General features: G+C 32.2%; 1 protein-coding gene across 5 annotated transcripts in view; it reads left to right on the top strand.

The window, feature by feature from the left end:
* LOC134687174 (cAMP-dependent protein kinase catalytic subunit alpha) overlaps window positions 1–21,716 on the top strand; it is an 84,222-nt gene that overhangs the window by 26,091 nt on the left and 36,415 nt on the right. Inside the window, exon 1 of one of the 5 annotated variants that reach the window (XM_063547306.1) lies at window positions 7,860–8,315. The exons of 3 other annotated variants lie outside the window; for them this stretch is intronic. In XM_063547306.1, coding sequence (XP_063403376.1) covers window positions 8,282–8,315 — 34 coding nt within the window. In that variant the 5' untranslated portion in view covers window positions 7,860–8,281. Of the gene's footprint in view, window positions 1–7,859; window positions 8,316–19,158; window positions 19,451–21,716 lie in introns of those variants that run through there. One more of the 5 variants, XM_063547315.1, reaches the window with a different exon arrangement.

Raw genomic sequence — 21,716 nt, 5'->3', positions numbered from 1 at the left:
ATTACAGGATCTCGACTTGGAGCATGTGCATACAGAATGTGGCGATGTTAAACATGTTAGTGGGTTCCCACCCCTCACCATAACCTAGGATTATAACATATGAACAAACTATTAAAATCATTTGAAAAGAGCTTAACTCATCAGATTGAAAAAAAAAAATGAAAAAAAAAAGCAGAACTATCCAGAAAGGTTTTTCTTTCCATATTTTAAAGGGAACATTTAAATAAAAAATGTTCTTCGTCTTCAACCGAGTTCATTGAGCAAAACTGGCATGTTCTCTCTGATCTTGGCAGTGTAATATTTTTTCCATGTTCATCAATTTTTCGTTCGCAATGGCCTCTCTCTCTATGCGGAGACAATGATTACTTATTCTAAATCTAGTTAGTATAACTCTCTTATCTCTGTTCTTGATATTAAATTGGTCTTCAAAATTAAATTATGTTTAAAGTTAAAGTAGTTGCTGAATTTTCTGTGATCATCTTTTTTAATTAAGTCTTTTTGATGGCTCCAATATGTTAAAAAAATCAGTTTTGATACATTTTCTAAGTAAACTTTTGAATTTATTTTTACTGAGTTTTTTACAAAGTGCTAAAAAAAACAAGTTTTTCTCTAAAAACTTTATGTTTGCATACCACGATTGATTAGCCCATGAGGATTAGCCACAGCTTTATCAGAGGAGCTTTCAATATAAGCATCACTTAAGAGATCAGTGGGCGAGTTTACAAGGTACCAATACATAAACATTTGAATTACTATGTTAATATATAAAGGAAATCTACCTAGCTCTGATATAACTCCAATAGTTATGCATTTTTTTGAGACACCAAATACATATTTGCAAAATTTAAGATTTAATATATCAGGTTCCCAATCTTTGAAGATTTCAAAAAGGTGCATGGCTCTTCTTTTTGGAGTCAAATTTAATATACCCCATATTTCACAGCCATATAAAGCTATTGGTTTGATGGTGTGATCAAATATATGAAGTAAATTCTTTAATAATAGATGGAGAACATGACTTAATGTTTTTGTAAAATTTAAAAGAAGCCTTTAGTCCTTTATCATATAAGTTTTTTCTAGCTGCATTAAATTTTCCAGTATTAGTGAGAACTAATCCTATATATAGATTTTAAGGGAAAACCTTCTAAAATAATGAATCACAGGGACATTAGCAGAACTTAAACAGATGAATTAGAGTTATGCCTCTTAGATCAACAACCACTTATGATATCATGTACTGTCGGAAGTTGCAAAATTTTGAGTGCTATGTTTTGTTTTATTTAAACATTCGTGGTTCTCAAGATTAAATGCGTTGTTCTTAATCAAGATATGTACAAATATAATAATGTAAAATTGATATCTTATAGGATAGTAATAATAAAATTTATGATAACATACCTCTCATTATTATTTTAGGTTTTTTGTGACTCAACCGCAAGGGAAATAAAATACAAATAAACTCTTCTCACTCTTATCTTAACTAGTTGGTAACCTCCAACAGTATTCTGATGATATCAGACTTTGAAAGAAAGGGAAATTCTAGATCTAATTGTTGCGTTAAATTTCTTGAAAATGCGTCCTCATCATTGTGGCTAGTTTTTTTATGTTCTTTTTAGTTGTTGGATTGTCCCCTGACAGTTGCAAAGACATACACAAATCTCAATTCTATTGACTTCAATACATATAAATCAAAGGGTTAACTGGAGTATAAAAATATTGTCATCTATGGACTATCGTTCGATGGGTATCCCTTACCTAAGTCGTGCATCCGTTTTGGAGTGATAGATGTATACATAAGATGATGTTGAAAGTGCCCAGAAAATCAACCTAACGATGTTAGAGTAGATTTTATTCGTAACTTCCTCCCCGGCGCCGTGGCTGGAACCTGTACCTGAACTTATACAACAACACCGCATAGCATTGCGCAGAGACCTTATCCCCTCCTCTAACTCTAGCTCTAAGATGATGTTGAGATGTATAAATACGAAGCCATGCCCGATCGGAGTTCTTAAGTGAGTGTAGTGAGAATGACATGCTTTCTGCATTTTAAATATTAGTACCCCTATTTACAACTCTTTGATGTCTTGCTTGGTGGCTGTTACCAGACAAAATTTCGACCCCATTTCAAAGAAAACTTATTTTCAATTGTTCTCAAATTTTTTCCATCCTTCATCTTGGTCGACTTTACTTGTAGAATTTCCTTGTAATAATAATTATTTAAATGTTATGTCCTTAAATGCATGACATATTGCCGCTTTACGTGCAATCGGTAATAAATTAATCGTGTCATTAACGGGGAGATCGTTTACATATCTTAGATCTTAATCATTCGCTAAATTCAGTTTATTTAGAAGGAAACTTAAAAAATACCGAAAAATAAATAGAACTGTAGCAAATCCTTTAGAAATGAGTGATTCGGGTTCCGCGAGCCTATTCCTCATCAATTGAATCAAAAATAGTCAAGCTTTATTTATACATCTTACATAGTAAATGTATGCAAGTTTGCACAAGGAAACGTAGCAGATGTTAACAGTGACTTAATTTATATGTTTGTATGGATTAATAATCTATATTAATAATATGTTATATTGTTTAAATTATGATGATTATTTAATAGGTTATTCGCCTGAAGTTATACAGTCAATGTTTTAATGCATCCTGTATCCGGCTTATATTCGTGATGTAAATTTAGAAAAAAAATTGAAAATAAATTCTTAATATTAATATTTTGAAGTATTATATTAAACGTTAAATTGAAAAACAGTGATTTTTGTGGGAAAATGCAATCTCTTAAGCAACTAAGGGAATCTACCGAGTGCAGGGTTTTACGGTTGAAAAGTGAGTTAAAAATTATTGCTGTTGAATTTGAAAATTTTAACTTAAACGAACCTGACCTTCAGCTTATAATACTAGAATACAAATAATTGTTGGGCTATTTTTTCACACCTTCCCCTCTGATATTTCGGACAAAGGGGAATAACCAGTGTTATTTTTTTAACTTCTTCGTAACTTAAGTTACTTAGTCATGACAAATTCCTTAATAAGACTTTAGCAATAAATCATTCAATCGAACTTCTAAAATGTTATTTAGGACCATTAAACACATGCATGTTCGTCTTTGCATATTTCAGTCGAGTAGTTTTTGTTTTTGATTATGCAAACCTATTTATTTCAGTTTTTTTCACTTTACCTGACGTCAAATGTTCAATAGAGATGGATAGGGACATTTCGCCACGGTGTGTCAATTTTGTTCTATTTATTCTTATGCCTTACTTTCGTCGACCTCAAGTTATTTCTCTCGATTTTTAACAACAAAAACATGTTCTTGAGGTATACGCCCATCCCCCAAAACATGTTCTTGAGGTAGAGCCCCCTCCCTTAAAAAAAACAAAAAAAAACACTACTTTTTAAAGATTTTATGGGTAAGAGCAATAATGTTTGAAATAAAAGAGACTTTTAAAAAAAAACACACAAAAGAAAAAGAGAATTGTCCTGACGCCTGTCGAAAAATCATATTTTTTTATTTTAAACGACAATCTGATTTTAGATATATCGTTACTCGTTTACTCTTATAAGCATAACAAAATCAAAGTTCTATAAATCATTTAGATTGGTTTAAAGAAATCATACACTATCAGCTGAACTATATTATTAGACCGTTGGTTTTCCCGTTTGAATGGGTTTACACTAGTAATTTTCAGTGGGACCCTCAATTTATAGCTCAGTTGCTGTTCGATGTGAGCCTAGGCTCTGTGTTGAATAACGTACCTTGACTTATAATGGTTTACTTTTATAATTGTGACTTGGATGGAGAGTTGTCTCACTGGCACTCATACCACATCTTCCTATGTCTATATATGTAAACAAATGTCGATGATGGAACAGTGACTAAGGAAAAAATGTCCGTTAAATATAATACCCTATAAGTAAGTCACAGGGTCATAACTAAGGTAAAAATCGTGGATACGACAAGTAGTCCTATAGTTTTTAAGAATATCCACTCTTCTTAATTACGTTTTCTGGCTTTTTGGATTTCCAAGTGAAATTTCAATGTCTAATTCCGTTAGGGAGCTACTATTTGATTTTTATGGGGGGGGCTAGGATGAAATTTTGAAAAAAATAGGCAGGACAAGAGTTTTGAGTAAAAACAAAGGCAGGATGAGACACTTGCAAAAAAAAAGTCAGGACGACAATTTCGGTAAAAAAAGTCAGAATAAACTAATAAAAAAAAAAGGCAGGACCGAACAGAGTGAAAAATAAAAAGGCAGGACAGAGATTACAGCTAAAAAAAAATGCAGGACAAAATTGTTCATCCTAGCCCACTATAAAAATCAAATGGTAGCTCCCTTATATAGAAGGTGCTCAGGGTCGTCGGTACACAAGTGTTCATAGGCTCGATTGAAGTTATTTTCTCAGTTCTAACTTGCATCAAAGACCTCTTAACCTTAAACCAAGTTAGTCAAGGTCGTTATACTCATCTTATAGTTGTAGTTGAAAATCTTGTTTGGATGGCATGTGGTATATGATGATATGTATAAGAGATATTTGGGAAATATTGGTCTTCTTTGAAATTTAGGGTCGATTTTGAAGAATTTAGTCTATTCCATTTTTATACGACCGCAAATTTTGAAAAAAATTTCGTCGTATATTGCTATCACGTTGGCGTCGTCGTCGTCGTCGTCGTCGTCGTCGTCGTCGTCGTCCGAATACTTTTAGTTTTCGCACTCTAACTTTAGTAAAAGTGAATAGAAATCTATGAAATTTTAACACAAGGTTTATGACCATAAAAGGAAGGCTTGTATTGATTTTGGGAGTTTTGGTCCCAACATTTTAGGAATTAGGGGCCAAAGAGGGCCCAAATAAGCATTTTCTTGGTTTTCGCACTATAACTTTAGTTTAAGTTAATAGAAATCTATGAAATTTTGACACAAGGTTTATGACCACAAAAGAAAGGTTGGGATTGATTTTGGGAGTTTTGGTTTCAACAGTTTAGGAATTAGGGGCCAAAAAAGGGCCCAAATAAGCATAATTCTTGGTTTTCGCACAATAACTTTAGTTAAAGTAAATAGAAATCAATGAAATTTAAACACAATGTTTATGACCACAAAAGGAAGGTTGGTATTGATTTTGGGAGTTTTGGTCCCAACAGTTAAGGAAAAAGGGGCCCAAAGGGTCCAAAATTAAACTTTGTTTGATTTCATCAAAATTGAATAATTGGGGTTCTTTAATATGCCGAATCTAACTGTGTATGTAGGTTCTTAATTTTTGTTCCCGTTTTCAAATTGGTCTACATTAAGGTCCAAAGGGTCCAAAATTAAACTTAGTTTGATTTTAACAAAAATTGAAACCTTGGGGTTCTTTGATATGCTGAATCTAAAAATGTACTTAGATTTTTGATTATTGGCCCAGTTTTCAAGTTGGCCCAAATCGAGGTCCAAAATTAAACATTGTTTGATTTCATCAAAAATTGAATAATTGGGGTTCTTTGATATGCCAAATCTAACTGTGTATGTAGATTCTTAATTTTTGGTCCAGTTTTAAAATTGGTCTAAATTAAAGTGCAAAGGGTCCAAAATTAAACTAAGTTTGATTTTAACAAAAATTAAATTCTTGGGCCTCTTTGATATGCTGAATCTAAACATGTACTTAGATTTTTGATTATGGGCCCAGTTTTCAAGTTGGTCCAAATCAGGATCTTAAATTATTATATTAAGTATTGTGCAACAGCAAGTCTTTTCAATTGCACAGTATTGTGCAATGGCAAGAAATATCTAATTTCACAATATTGTGAAATTGCAATTTTTTTTTTAATTAAGAGTTATCTTTCTTTGTCCAGTATAGTAAGCAAGAAATATCTGCAAGAATTTTTTTTAATTGGAGTTATCTTTCTTTGTCCAGAGTCAACTTAAATCTTTGTTATATACAATATACAATGTATATTCACTTTTTACTACCAACTGATAAATTTAAATAATCTTTACCATTCAGTGATAACAAGCAGTTTTTTTACATCTTAATATTTTATGATGTATTTAAATGAGTAGTAATTGTTGCAAACTCCATTAGAATATTTTAATTGAAATTAGTTTTGGAATAAGGGAAAGGGGGATGTGATTAAAAAATTGGGTTCAATTTTTCTCATTTGAAATTTCATAAATAAAAAGAAAATTTCTTCAAACATTTTTTTGAGAGGATTAATATTCAACAGCATAGTGAATTGCTCTAAGAGAAAACAAAAATTTTAAGTTCATTTGAATACATTCATTCTGTGTCAGAAACCTATGCTGTGTCAACTATTTAATCACAATCCAAATTTAGAGCGGAATCCAGCTTGAATGTTGTGTCCATACTTGCCCCAACCGTTCAGGGTTCAACCTCTGCGGTCGTATAAAGCTACGCCCTGCGGAGCATCTGGTTATAAATATCTATAAAAGCTATACACTGAAAGAAATACATAGTATATGTTTACTTATTAACTTAGTATAAATTGTACTATATATAAAAAAAAGAAGATGTGGTATGATTGCCAATGAGACAACTATCCACAAAAGACAAAAAATGACACAAACATTAAAACAACTATAGGTCCCCGTACGGCCTTCAACAATGAGCAAAGCCCATACCGCATAGTAAGCTATAAAAGGCCCCGATAAGACAATGTAAAATATATGTATTTTTTTATTGTATTGAGATGGCAGCTCTACTATGATTCTTCCTGCATTTCAAACGTATATAGCTGCGTGCAAATTATTGGTAAAGAACAACCACTAGTTGTAGGAGGGGGACTCTGGTTGGACCGTACTATTTGCAATCTATTTAGTAATTAAAATATAGAGCTCTGATTTCTCTATACTCCATATGACCATATGGAATATAAGACATATAACGAAATCAGAGTCTATATTTTAATAAGATTGTATTATTTGAAAAAACAAGCTATGTAGAAAATTATATTAAGTCCTTATATCAAATAATTTTGAAAATTTGGAAAAGAAATTTTAGTTGACTCAAGGTACACTGCCGTTCTTAAAAAGAACATGCATTTCACTGATAAATCTGTTTACGAAGGAAGGACAGCCAAACTTATAAGGTATAAGGTCAATGTTGTCTTTTGGAGTTGCAACCTTAGTTTTTATTACCACGAATATATGCATATACTCTTTTCTCTGAAAATTGTATGGATTTAAATTGAAAACAAACTATTCAATTATGTTCTTTGTACACGTTTTATGTATCAGACTTCCCAAAATTCTTGGCATTAGCATTAGCGTATCTGATGAAGATTACTGCAGAAACACATGTGAATCAATGTTTTGATATTATAAAGTTTTACCAAAACCAAGTAAATGTGACATGGCACCAGACTGATGGCTTTAATTGGAAAGTTTAATAAAATGATAATCATATATTATTTGTATTGTCAGATAGGGGTTTTCTTTAAACAATGCTATATTTACATGTATGTCAGCATCAAATGATTTGTAAAGCCTATAATTATACTTCAAACAGCAAGCAAACTTTTAAAAATAAAAGTGTTCATGTCTTGCATTAGAATGTATTATTATGATTGTTAATTATTTGGATGCACCGTTACATAATAGAAAATGATATGAAACAATGTTATACATGAACATAGGCTTTCGGGTTAATGTACTACATGTGTATTTATTAGGCTGTGTATGCATATTAAATTGACGTTTTCCTTATGACTATAAATATTTACATACATAATTTTTGTTAGGGATTTAAATTCTAATATTTAACCAAACACAATTTATTGATAAATATATGACTATCATATATAAAATTAGTTTACATTATCGTTATACCTATATAATTTGTGATAACATGACATACAGGCCCTGATCACTCTTTAAATAGAGATTGTTAAATTTAGCCTGCTTACCAAATTCTGGTGGTGGAGGGATTAAAAACTTTCAAAGAGGACTTTTCAAATTGTTACGTACTAATGTTAAGAATTTAATCGGGTTTGTGTTTATACTGTACAGCTAAAAGTCAACCATTTTACATTTGGTTTTGTTTTGGGTTTTTTTTGTTAGCGTTATTGGAGAGATATATGTTTTATCAACAGTTTCGTCAGAACATCAGTGTACGTTGTTAACTTCTGTAATCACTCACCTGGTGAATACTGAAATCTTTCGTTGATGGAAAGAAAGATTTGAGTAAATAAAAATAGTCAATTGTTGCATAAGAAGGACATTATTTTGCAATCAAATTTGGATTAATTTTGAGGACTTACAAACGCCCAAACTGTGTAAAAATGTCAGAAAAGGAAGAAAAAGAAGCGAAATTCTGTAAGTATACAAATCTGTATTTTAAAAAAATATTAATAAACTATGAAAACTTTTGAAATTTCAAATGTTTGATTCTAATGAAAACATTGTGTAAGTTTGACAGCACTGAAGGACATTGTCGTTATGTGCATGCAGCTGCACCAAACCTGCATATTGCAGCTTCTAGCTGAATGCGTAATATCAGTTGTAAAAATGATATGCATGTTGATCTACACAATATTTGTGAGCGGTTTATTTACTAGTTGTCAGATTTTGTTCTGGCATACCTTGTAACACATTTGCTCTTTTATATGAAAATATGATAAAGGTGTTGCAAAAAAAAATTGCAACGTGGGTGGCAATCATTCTTATTATTGCACTATTGTTTTGTGCTTAATTGTTCAATTTATTTGCTTTTTGTGGCATAATCAAGTTCAATACCCTGTTTCTCTTTATATTAAATTAGTTTAATTGGTTATGTACGTATAGTACTATAAAGGATAAATGCTAAGTGGTTTGAAGTATATGTAACAAAAAAGCTGTCTATCTATTTTGAGTTTTAACAACTACTTTTAAAATCAAAAAGGAAATCCATTGTATCAATATCCGAGTGTATCTGGGTATACTGTCACGGAAAAGATAACCTTATTCACTATCCTTTCTAAATGTGTTTTTTAATTTTTATTTCCAATATTGTGGAGTTTGTTTTAATTTTGTTTCCCTACTTACTTACTCATGAGTCTTTAATAGATGTTCAGCAACACATAACTGTGTTAATGGGTCGCCCTCGAGCCGAGCCTCGAGCATATTCAATACAGTATATATATTCATCTAAAACACATACAATTAATAGGGCAACAGCTGTTCTAAAAAAAGAACACATAAGTGTATTCATTAATGCAAAAAACATCTCTATTGAAGACACTACAGGAATTACAAATATTATGATAATTATATATATACGTATATCATGTCTTAAACGATCATATCCAAGGTCGTGAAAGTTAATTATGACAGTGATTTGCACATTAGAATCAAATTCATTACAGTGACGTCTATTATGCTTGTGTTTTCACTTCAACGTTGTAGTAATTTGATAAAGGTTAAAGATTTTGCACCCATTGGTTTAGAAGGATAAAAGGGGGAAAGCTAGCGTGTAGAATAACCCGTTAGTCCCTAAGCATATGACATGGTATTATTTTAAACACAACCAATAATAGTCCAGACAACTATGGTCTCAGAATGAATATGTATAAATAAATCATGTAAATTGGAAAGGTCGGAAAAAATGTATTGGACTTTAAATAGGGTTTTCACTTGTTAAGAAGTCCAGTAAGTATATGAGTGCAAAGCTTAAATCCATGTACATGTAATAACATACAATAAACCCAGAACTTGCCGAAACAAGTATCGAAATAAGGATTAAAGTTGGTCATTTTAATTTGTTCCTCACAAGTTCTTGTTTACATTGAGAACCGTTTGTAAACATATTTATCAATAAATGAAAGAGTTTTCAAGTGAAATTTACTAGCTGTATAGTCATAGTTCGTCTTTATCTAATTTTACCTTGGTACAAACAAGTATAGTTATCAGTTTACAAAACTTGATGAAAAACCGAACAACGCACTCAAATTGCACCCCTTTGTCAGGAGTTACAAATTTGAAAACACATTTTTCAATCATTATTGGTTTTAAATTGACCTACGAAGTGTATTTGATCGTCTATATAGAAAAGGAAAAGGGGGGTTATGTAGCACATCCATAGTGAGGGGGGATTTCGAAGAAAATACTACTTCTGCGTTAAATGTAACTCAAAGAAGATAACAAACTTTATGTGTGATAGCTTGTTGATTCTTGAGTGGGTGACATATATAGTTGTTAATGTCTGTGTCATTTTGGTGTCTTGTGGACAGTTGTCTCATTGGCAATCATAGCACATCTTCTTTTTTATATTAACATTTACAAACATACCAATGACCACTATAGTCTGACTATACGATAAGGATTTTGCTCATTGTTGAAGGCCTTGCGGTGACAAATAGTGGTGACAAACAGTTGTTTAAATCTACCTCGCTTGGACTCTGGTGTATTGTTGTCTCGTTAGAACCCATACCACATCTCCTTATTTTATGTACATTATTAGAATTAATTCTAATCTACCACGAGAGTAGTAAGACACGAAAATCATTTGTTCTAAAGCCATTATTGTTGAATTTATAATTTATTTTTAATGTGTCATGGTGTTCATAATCTATTTAAAAAAGTTGCATGTAATTTACGTTATATTATAACAATCCTTTCTTTAATAGTAAACTAGTCCGACAGATAACCAATCTATCTGTCTTTTGGACTAGGTTACTTCGAAAGGAGGGTAGTATACCTGACCTAATAATGACTTAACGGTTCAGTTAACAAGCAAGCTTACATGAGCTTACCTAAGATATTACCTTTGCCTTCACACTCAATGAAATCGGCTGTAATAATTAAAGATTTATCTGTCTTTGTGATAAAGCATTGCGCAATAAAGAATATAGATAATTTGACACATAGTGTGATAACTACCGAAAGGGACTCTTGACAATCTTCATTAAAATAGACTTTTTAACTCATAATAATCTCAGCTTTCGTTAAAACGCCACAAAATTACGTAGTATTCGGTATCTGAATATTTTGATTCGTTCAAATATACTTTGAATTTGTATGTTTTATATGAAAAAAAATAATTGTTAAGATATATTATTTATTCAAATGTTCTCTTATATCCTTGAGGCATCGTCCCCTGGTATCAACTGCATTCAAGTTACCTATGATGCTTCCTTGTTTGCTTTTGATACAGGTAGGAAAGAGACATTTACACACATTTTACATGCCTATGGCCCATAAGGTATTGCCCCCTGGTGTCAGCTGCCTTTAGGAAACCATAATGCTTTCCTATTTGCTGCTGACACAGGATGAGTCATGGACATGTTTAATTTCTACTTTCTTTTTGGCTAATTATTATATATTTAATTGATCCAACTTTTTGTGTACTATACATATGTGGATATCTATTTTTCTTTTTTTCTTTTTGGGCTGCTTGTTTGTCTATATCAACCACACTTGCAATAAAATGCATTAGTATTAAAAAAAAAACATACTATAGATTCTTTATCTACGTATTCTTTAAGAACTTAAATAGTTCTCGTTTAACTTTTTTTTTTTTATCTCATTGTTTGTATTGTATTATGAAAAAATTATTGATGTTGTAATGTTTATGCCCTTTGGGGCCCATAATTGGAAAATAAAATATCTTATCTTATGGCTAATGTTGAAACTCATAATTGTGTTAACTTTCAGGGTAGCGACTTGAAACAGCTACTTTCCAAAGCATATGCGGATCCAGGAGGGGGGGGGGGGGGGGGGCGGCTTGGTTGCTGATTATATAGGGAATCACTGAAGTATGACTAAAGCGGTCCCCACTTGTGTCAGTCAGCGCCCCGTTTTTATGAAAAGTTCTGGATCCGCCACTGCAAAGTGCATGTGCTAGTTTCCCCGAAACTACAGCATATGACAGAACCTACAAACATCCTGCATGTCGTAGTAGAGTTGTTTATATTAACATCATATACTTTCGTTGGGTTGTACTGAAGCATGAGGGGTATTGCCACGCACTGTCCTATATTAGTTTCACTCAGTGATCAATTTCAAAAGTTAAACTGTACATTGATAAGTTTGAATATGTATATACTTGATATGATCTGTTATGCCCTTTAAGATCAATTTTTCAATAGATCTTTAAAATAAAAATCAATCAACCGTCCGAATCACAGATTGTACCTCAAGGTCAATGTCTAATAAAAAACATATTGGGCTTCATTCGATAAACTTGAAGTCCTGTTTTAAATGAATAACATATATGGTATTGGAGGTATGGGTCTAATACAACTTGTTTATTCTAGTCTTTTGTAATCTAGTAAAATTCGACGAAAATCAGACTGAAACACCTTTCATAAACATCCAGAACAGCACCTGCTAAGTTACACTGAGATATGCCCTTTCCCCCTTTCGAAAATTATAACAAGAAATCATACGAAAATAGTACGATTACTTCCCTTACACAGATATTTTTGAATTGCATCTGAAACTAATTCAATCTTCCTCGCTAGCCGAACACCCAAACTCTTAAATAAAATCAAAATAAGAAAATGAATTTTGTTTAATTGTTTAATTTTAGCTCCTTATTTTTCAATATTTTGAATAAATCTGTTTTGTCAGACTAAAAGATTTGATCTCAAAAGTGCATACTTTTAAAAGCATGAGTGCTTTGATCTATTACTTATTTCGTCAAAATCCGTTATGGTTATATTGCCATAATTGTGATCTTATTGGATATTGATTTCAGTTTATGTGGGAATCAATTTCTTGCTTTTCATTCTAATAGTTTCCATGAATATCAACAATAAATAAAATAACATATTTTCGTTTTAATATATAATCATATATAGATGATTTATACATTTCAAATGTATTAATAGCTAATCTCGGTAAAATTTTGCAGTAATTCTTCTGTAGATTCTCGCTCCATTAAATTCTAATGTATATTTTACATCTTTGACATTCAGGTAATAAATATTGTTGATTTCGCAACTGTCATATGTTGTACCATTACTATTCACTGGTAACTTTGGACATTCCTACATACACATGTCATTTATAGTTACATAAGGATTTCAAAATAGAACCGTCACTATTTAACCTTCACATAAACATATTCAGCGCATCTGGTACAAGAACACGATTACAATCATTTTCATAACAGCGTGGACAAGACCATTTCTTGGCGCATTCAGGTTATCAAATGAATTGGTGAGATCAGATGAACGTTCGTCTGTAACGCTCACTTGTCATATAGACGTGTTTAGACATTAAGGGCATACGATACAGTTACAGGGAAGGTAATGACGTTGCTAACGTAATTTTTTATTTTCGCGACGTCAAACTGTGACATATCGGGAAAAGATGGATTTTTCGACTGATTTTCATCATTCAAACTGATTTAATTTGAAAACGAGTTCATGGACCCCTATTTTTCAAAACGGCAATTGGTTTCATTTTGCAGGGAGATTATGTGACCCAAATTTTATAAAACTGTAAATAGAGGATTTTTTTTAATTGTGATAAACATGCAGTAAAAAATTACGTGTTTTCCTCAATTCATGAACATTTGATAAATATGAGTTATTTCTGATCATTAAATTGCATATTTTTTAAAAATATTTATAAAATACAGAAATTACTGATTATTTAACAAAAAACAAATTGTTTTTATCTTTTATAACTAAAAAGTTATGTCTTTCTTTCGAAAAAGAAATTACGGCCACAAATCTGAATTTCGATCAAATATACAAAATTTCGACCTCATTTTACTCAAAAAGTAGCTCATGAAGGTATACTTTTTATTACATATTTGATTTAATCAGGTAAAAAATAGCCTATAATGGTTTAATTTTTAAATTGTTATTTGGATGGAGAGTTGTCTCATTGGCACTCACACCACATCTTCCTATATCTATATTTACAAGTTCATGAAAATTTGCATATAGGCTATTTTCTACCTAATTTAATGAAATATGTAATAAAAAATATACCTTCATGTGCTACTTTTTGAGTAAAATGAGGTCGAAATTTTGTATATTTGCTCAAAATTCAGATTTGTGGCCGTAATTTCGTTTTCGAAAGAAAGACATAATTTTTTGTTATAAAAGATAAACATAAATTGTTTTCTGTTAAATAATCGGTAATTTCTGTATTTTATAAATATCATAAAAAATATGCAATTTTCTATTCAGAAATAACTCATATTTATCAAATGTTCGTGAATTGAGGAAAAAACGTCATTTTTTACTGCATGTTTATCAAAATTAAAAAAAATCCTCTATTTACAGTTTTATAAAATTTGGGTCACATAATCTCCCTGCAAAATGAAACAAAATGCCGTTTTGAAAAATAGGGGTCCAAGGACTCGTTTTCACATTAAATCAGTTTGAATGATAAAAATCAGTCGAAAAATGCATCTTTTCCCGATATGTCACAGTTTGACGTCGCGAAAATAACAAAGTACGTTAGCAACGTCATTACCTTCCCTGTAACTGTATCGTATGCCCTTAAAAGGGCAGTTGCTAACGTAATTTGTTATTTTCGCGACGTCAAACTGTGACATATCGAGAAAAGATTCATTTTTCGACTGATTTTCATCATTCAAACTGATTTCATTTGAAAACGAGTTCATGGACCCCTAATTTTAGAAACGGCATTTTGTGTCATTTTGCAGGGAGTTTGTGTGACCCAAATTTTATAAAACTGTAAATAGAGGATTTTTTTTAATTTTGATAAACATGCAGTAAAAAATGACGTTTTTTCCTCAATTCATGAACATTTGATAAATATGAGCTATTTCTGAATATTAAATTGCATATTTTTTAGTATATTTATCAAATACAGAAATTACCGATTATTTAACAAAAAACAATTTGTGTTTATCTTTTATAACAAAAAAGTTATGTCTTTCTTTCGAAAAAGAAATTACGGCCACAAATCTGAATTTTTAACAAATATACAAAATTTCGACCTCATTTTACTCAAAAAGTAGCACATGAAGGTATATTTTTTATTACATATTTTATTTAATCGGATAAAAAATAGCCTACATGCAAATTTTTATGAACTTGTAAATACAGGATCAAAACTGTATCGTATGCCCTTAAACTGTGGGGTCGCCATAGGTTCTAAACGCTATAATCAAATAATATGAATAACTAGCAGAGGACTAAACCTTGCGTGTTGATTAAATTGTTGAATACTTCACCTTTCTTTTTTTCTTCTCATGCACCTGGCTGCATGTACTCTTTTATTCTGTTTGAATCCCCACTGGTAGTCCTCTGACAAACTGAGTGAGACTGTTATCGATAGCCGATGACAAACAAGTTAAACGGGTAAATGATTCAGTAATATTTTCAACATAAGTATTGCGGTTGTCCATACTGGTATGACAACGATTCTATTTTTGTTTGTTCCCAGCGTCATTGCTGGTTTTGTACATTTGAACAACTCTCGGTAACTGAACTTAAGAAACTTTTTCCTGTTTGATGGATCAGAATTTCATCGCTTAAGTAAAACATATTGAAATAACACTGCAGTTCTAATCCGTAAGTTATAATGTTACTTCTCTAAAGTATAAGTTGGATGCTAGCGCAAAAAAGATGTTATTGCGAACCGTTAGTTTAAACGTATTTATTAATAGTGGATTGGGAAAAAAGTTATTGCAACTTATATTATTCCCTTTCCACTTTGCGGGTGCGAGTGCTGCCTTGAAGCGGCATGAGCCTGCTATTTTTCAAAATCTGCAAAGTTGTCTTTCATGCGCAAGAGATATGGCTCTCTCTCACTTAACACGGGTCAGCCATTCATCGTTTTCTCAAGACCATACTCGCAAATTGTGTCAACTTGGGGATTGTAGAGAACCGTTAAGTTGGATATTAAGGTGATTTAACATAAGAACTATACTGGAGATGAAGCCCTGTTAGTGGGCCTTCGAGTCTCTGTTGAAACATTGTAGATAGGAGCCCATATTCTATGATTATAAGATTTACGTACATTAAAATAAACTTCCAAGTTGTCATTTCAGCAGACATTAGCAATTGCAATAAATAAATAAATAAACACATATCGAAGACAGATGTGTCTCCACTTCTGTTATATAAAAAACGACAGTTAATAAAATTAATAAATTAGGAATTAAATGATATTGCAATGTAGGAAGCTTTATTTATTTATTATTGATTATTGCGAATAATTTCTATTTATTGTTATTCAAATTGATTGATCGCACACCTAAGACAGTGAACCATTCTCGGGTGCATATTAAACCTTGGTGTATAGAATAATTAATCCTATTTATGTCTCAACACATTGATCTCTTATTGTGATTGTAGGAAACAATCCGATTATCGAACTTAAATATTTCTTTGCATTCATGGTCGCATTTTCTTAATGACATCAAGTGCTATTGATTTGTTTCCATTTTTACATAGAAACTTGAGATAATGCCTTTTATAATAATACAAGTATCACTTCAAAGATTTTTGTATAAACAAATCCGAACCAATGTCCTCTCCCCTTTTTAAAATAGTCTGGCAGTAGCGCAAAATACAGCGAGATATCTTGGAGGAATCAAATCTTTTCTTGGAAAGCGATTGTTTTAATTTTAGATAACAATCGATCAAGTCAATTGGCATTCTTCGTTAGGCTAGCTCATAGGAACAATGTCCGATTTTCGTACATCACCTCACAATCCATTTACTAGTAGTACCTATAATACGTCTGTTCGGAAGCGATGCAATGTGATATATTTGTGACAAACATAACTAGTCCTTCGCTTGTTGATAGTCATATACGTTGTCTTCACTTGTCAGTAGTCATCTACGTTATCTTCGCACATCAATAGTCATCTCCGTTGTTTTTCAGCAGTCAACTATATGGTCTTCGCATGCAAGTTATCCAATAGTCATACCCATTGTATTCGCATGTCAACCGTCATCTACATTGTCTTTGCTTGTCAGCAGTCAACTATATTGTCTTCGCTTGTCAGCAGTCAACTATATTGTCTTCGCATGTTATTCAATAGTCATCCCCGTTGTATTCGCATGTCAACCGTCATCTACATTGTCTTCTTTTGTCAGCAGTCAACTATATTGTCTTCGCTTGTCAGCAGACAACTATATTGTCTTCGCTTGTCAACAGGAATCTACCTTGTCTTCGCTTGATAAAAGCCATCTACATTGTCTTCACTTGTCAATAGTCAACTACATTGTCTTTGCTTGTCAATAGTCAACTACATTGTCTTGGCTTGTCAACAGTCAACTACACTGTCTTTGTTTGTAAGCAGTCAACTACATTGTCTTTGCTTGTCAATAGTCAACTACATTGTCTTGGCTTGTCAATAGTCAACTACATTGTCTTTGCTTGTCAATAGTCAACTACATTGTCTTTGCTTGTCAATAGTCAACTATATTGTCTTCGCTTGTCAACCGGAATCTACCTTGTCTTCGCTTGATAAAAGCCATCTACATTGTCTTCACTTGTCAATAGTCAACTACATTGTCTTTGCTTGTCAATAGTCAACTACATTGTCTTTGCTTGTCAACAGTCAACTACATTGTCCTTGCTTGTCAATAGTCAACTACATTGTCTTGGCTTGTCAACAGTCAACTACACTGTCTTTGTTTGTAAGCAGTCAACTACATTGTCTTTGCTTGTCAATAGTCAACTACATTGTCTTGGCTTGTCAATAGTCAACTACATTGTCTTTGCTTGTCAATAGTCAACTACATTGTCTTTGCTTGTCAATAGTCAACTATATTGTCTTCGCTTGTCAACCGGAATCTACCTTGTCTTCGCTTGATAAAAGCCATCTACATTGTCTTCACTTGTCAATAGTCAACTACATTGTCTTTGCTTGTCAATAGTCAACTACATTGTCTCTGCTTGTCAATAGTCAACTACATTGTCTTTGCTTGTCAACAGTCAACTACACTGTCTTTGTTTGTAAGCAGTCAACTACATTGTCTTTGCTTGTCAATAGTCAACTACATTGTCTTGGCTTGTCAATAGTCAACTACATTGTCTTGGCTTGCCAATAGTTTTCTTCGTTGTCATCGCCTGTCAACAGTCGACTATCTTGTCTTTCCTTGCTAGCAGTCAACTACATTGTCTTTGCTTGTCAATAGTCAACTACATTGTCTTTGCTTGTCAATAGTCAACTACATTGTCTTTGCTTGTCAACAGTCAACTACACTGTCTTTGTTTGTAAGCAGTCAACTACATTGTCTTTGCTTGTCAACAGTCAACTACACTGTCTTTGTTTGTAAGCAGTCATCTACATTGTCTTTGCTTGTCAACAGTCAACTACACTGTCTTTGTGTGTAAGCAGTCAACTACATTGTCTTGGCTTGCCAATAGTTTTCTTCGTTGTCGTCGCCTGTCAACAGTCGACTATCTTGTCTTTGCTTGTCAGCAGTTAAATACCTTGTCTTTGCTGGTCAACAATCAACTACACTGTCGTTGCTTGTCCTTGTCTTTGCTTGTCAACCGTCATCTACCTTGTCTTTACTTGTCAACAGTAGGTCCCCATTCAAATGCAAATACATTGATCGTCGAGAAAAGACCGGATGTTCCAAACCCTGGAACCCCACTTCTGGATCCGACACTGGTTCTTATATCAATATGAAACCTATTGCATGTTCATACAATGGGATGAAAAAAGTCCATTATCACTGAACTAGTATATGCATATTTGTTTAAGGGCCAGCTGAAGGACGCCTCCGGGTGTTGGAGTTTCTTGCTTAATTGAAGACCCATTGGTGGCCTTCGGCTGTTGTCTATGGTCGGGTTGTTGTCGCTTTGACACATTCCCCATTTCATTCTCAATTGTATGTCTATGGTACCAAATATGTGTTATTCGTATAGACTTTATGTTGTTTATTGTGTTATACATGTACACGCTTGGTATAGTACTGTTATTAGCATAATTATTTCATGTCCAAAAGCTAATTCCTCTTGCAGAAAAAGTGGTATAATGTGAACCAGTCGCGATACCGGTTTTTTAAAGTTTGAACTTTCATCATACTTTATAATGATTCTTAGTTTATTGATCATTTATCAAATGCATGTTAGTGTATTTAAAGCAGATTATTAAACTATACCTTAATATAAAGGTGATTATGCGTCAATGATATATACTATATGTTATGCTTGAAATACCCGACAAGGGCTCCTAACAATACAGGATTGTTCAAGTTGAATCAATAATCCAAATTGATCAGTCGTGTCCGTCTATTTTTTTTTATTATAGTGCACATTGTCGCATTATCTGTTGAATTTAAACTTTTCAGTGTATATTTGTTGTCCTATATAGAAAAAAACAGCTGTTACATGGCTATGTATGTAACAGAAAAACATTGCTCGTGAAATCGATTATTGAATCAAATTCTGTGATATTTTTACCTTTGAAAAGGACTTGTTTGGGATCTAGAAAACTTCAATTGTACATTGCATCGGGAAATATTCCAGGATTTTCAATAAGAAAGTGAATATGAGTAAAAAGGACAAGGGCAATGTTTGTAAGTAAACACTTATATTTTTCTCATACTTTCCAATAATATAAATGTTACATTACTTGCAAAAAGATGTATATCTAAAGAAAATAGTTTTATTTGTTGTAATATGTATATGGATCGTAAAGATATGTCTTATTTTTTTACTTTGAACCCCGAAATGAACGGTTAAAAGTAAATTACTTTTTGTATGCTTCGTGTCTATTTAATATACTTTTCATGAATAATTTTAATAAATTTACATCAACATTGAATAAATATAATGGACTGCCTTTGAATCATCAAATATATGAACAGATCAAGAATGTAGATGAGGAGTTAAAATGAATAATACCATATTATTTTATTTTTTTCTTGAGAAAGGGGGGGGGGGGGCATGAGCAGTTCGGCCGTTAGTTTTCTCAATTGCATTGTTTCATATTGGGACCTTTTATTGCCGACTTTACATTTGGAGTTTTTATTTCTCATTGTTGAAGGCCGTATGGTTGCCTATAATTACTTGCACCACTTTATTTTGGATAGTTGACACATTGGCATTCATACCAAATCTTCCTATTTTCATGTTTACATATTTTTTTCGTGGATTGTGTTGAATTTACATAATTTAGTTCACTCAAATATAAAAAAAAAAGTCATGTGACAAGTACCAACATAGGTTTTTTTGGATTGATTGGTGGTTGTCTAACTTTCAGTGGCAAATATATTGCGCATTTATTCTTGATGCTATCAATAATAATGATTTTGGTCAAACTAGACATAAAAGAATGTCATACGTGTAGTTATACTAAAACAAACTGCATGATTGTCACTGGTATTTCACACTAAGAACATACAGACGAAGAGATCGTACTTAAGTTTATAAAATAGAGACGAATCGCCTCTTGATTTCCCAAACTAATAAACATGTTTACTTTGATTTAAATATACGTATTTACCATAGATAAAATTTCATTAAAACGTCTTATCTTATTTATAATTTACAATGCTCATTTAAAATACAAGGAAGGTTTATTTGAATAAGTCACATAAATTAAATCCTAGTGGGTAACGGGAATATATTGTCTCGAGTTACCAGTACAATAGAATCACTTAGCAGTTTAGACTAACTTACGTAATGATCTTACAAAAGATTATACGATTGTTTGATAGGTGTAAAACTTCGAGATCAGCAGACCTAAATATTGACGTATATAAGACCATTTAACCAATACGAAAAAAATATGAACAATATTTGTTCATAACTTGTGAGATCAATTGTTCATATAAAAAGAAACATAACGTACGGGCTTAAATTAGATGATGATTTGAAACCTGTATAATTTTGAAATTCGATCTTATTTTGGCATCTTCAAAATAATCTAAGATCGGAGCTAGAACCTGCGTTCAATTATTATATTTCCCAAGCACATCGCTTAGTATGATCTTGCTGCAATCTGTATGTCACAGTTCCTTTTGAAATGTCTTATCCAATTTGCTTATTGGCCATTTATACATTACTTCATAGAGTATGAATTTCACTTACAGCACATTTCAGTCAGTATGTAGCTAATGGTAATATCTTTGGTTAGCTTACTTGTTAGCTGAACCGTGAAGTCATTGTTTGGTAAGGTAAACTTCCCTCTTTTAATAGTAGACTAGCCCAACAGATAAAAAATCTATCTCTCTGTAGGACTAAGCTACTATTAAAGGAGGGAAGTTTACCTAATCTAACAATGACTTCACGGTTCAGCTAACAAGCAAGCTAACCAAAGATATTACCATTAGCTACATACTGACTGAAATGTGCTGTAATATCGAAGACTGGGTTTCTGTTGATAATTACATCACATTGTGAATAGTTGCTTCTTTCGCAACCACATAACATAACACCTCAATATAATATGCAGTTGATGTCTTAGACTTTTTGTTATTTTGTCGTTGAATCGATGTCTCGTTGTCTTATTATTAGTATTACACATAGTCCAATTCGCGTCGGCGTCAATATTTATGTTTTGTCGGCGATAAAACTCAGAGTGTTTTAAAACATAAGTATTGCTTCGTGAAACCTTCGTGATATTTTGAAACTTGGACAGAAGCATTTTCATGATGTAAAGACACTTTGGCAATGTTAACACAATACGATTTATTAATTAGTCTGGGTAGTCAAAACTTCATGGAATTTAATAAAGACTTTACAGAAGCTTCTTTGTGATCAAAAGTCTGCATTCAGTGTTAAATTTTGATTTGTTTTTTCTTCACATTTCTGTATTTGAATGATAAATGGACTTGTTTT

Source organism: Mytilus trossulus, chromosome 1 (genome assembly GCF_036588685.1).
Source record: "Mytilus trossulus isolate FHL-02 chromosome 1, PNRI_Mtr1.1.1.hap1, whole genome shotgun sequence".
NCBI classification, from domain to species: domain Eukaryota; kingdom Metazoa; phylum Mollusca; class Bivalvia; order Mytilida; family Mytilidae; genus Mytilus; species Mytilus trossulus.
Note: the sequence above shows the minus strand (reverse complement) of the source record. Positions and strands in the feature narration are given on the sequence as shown.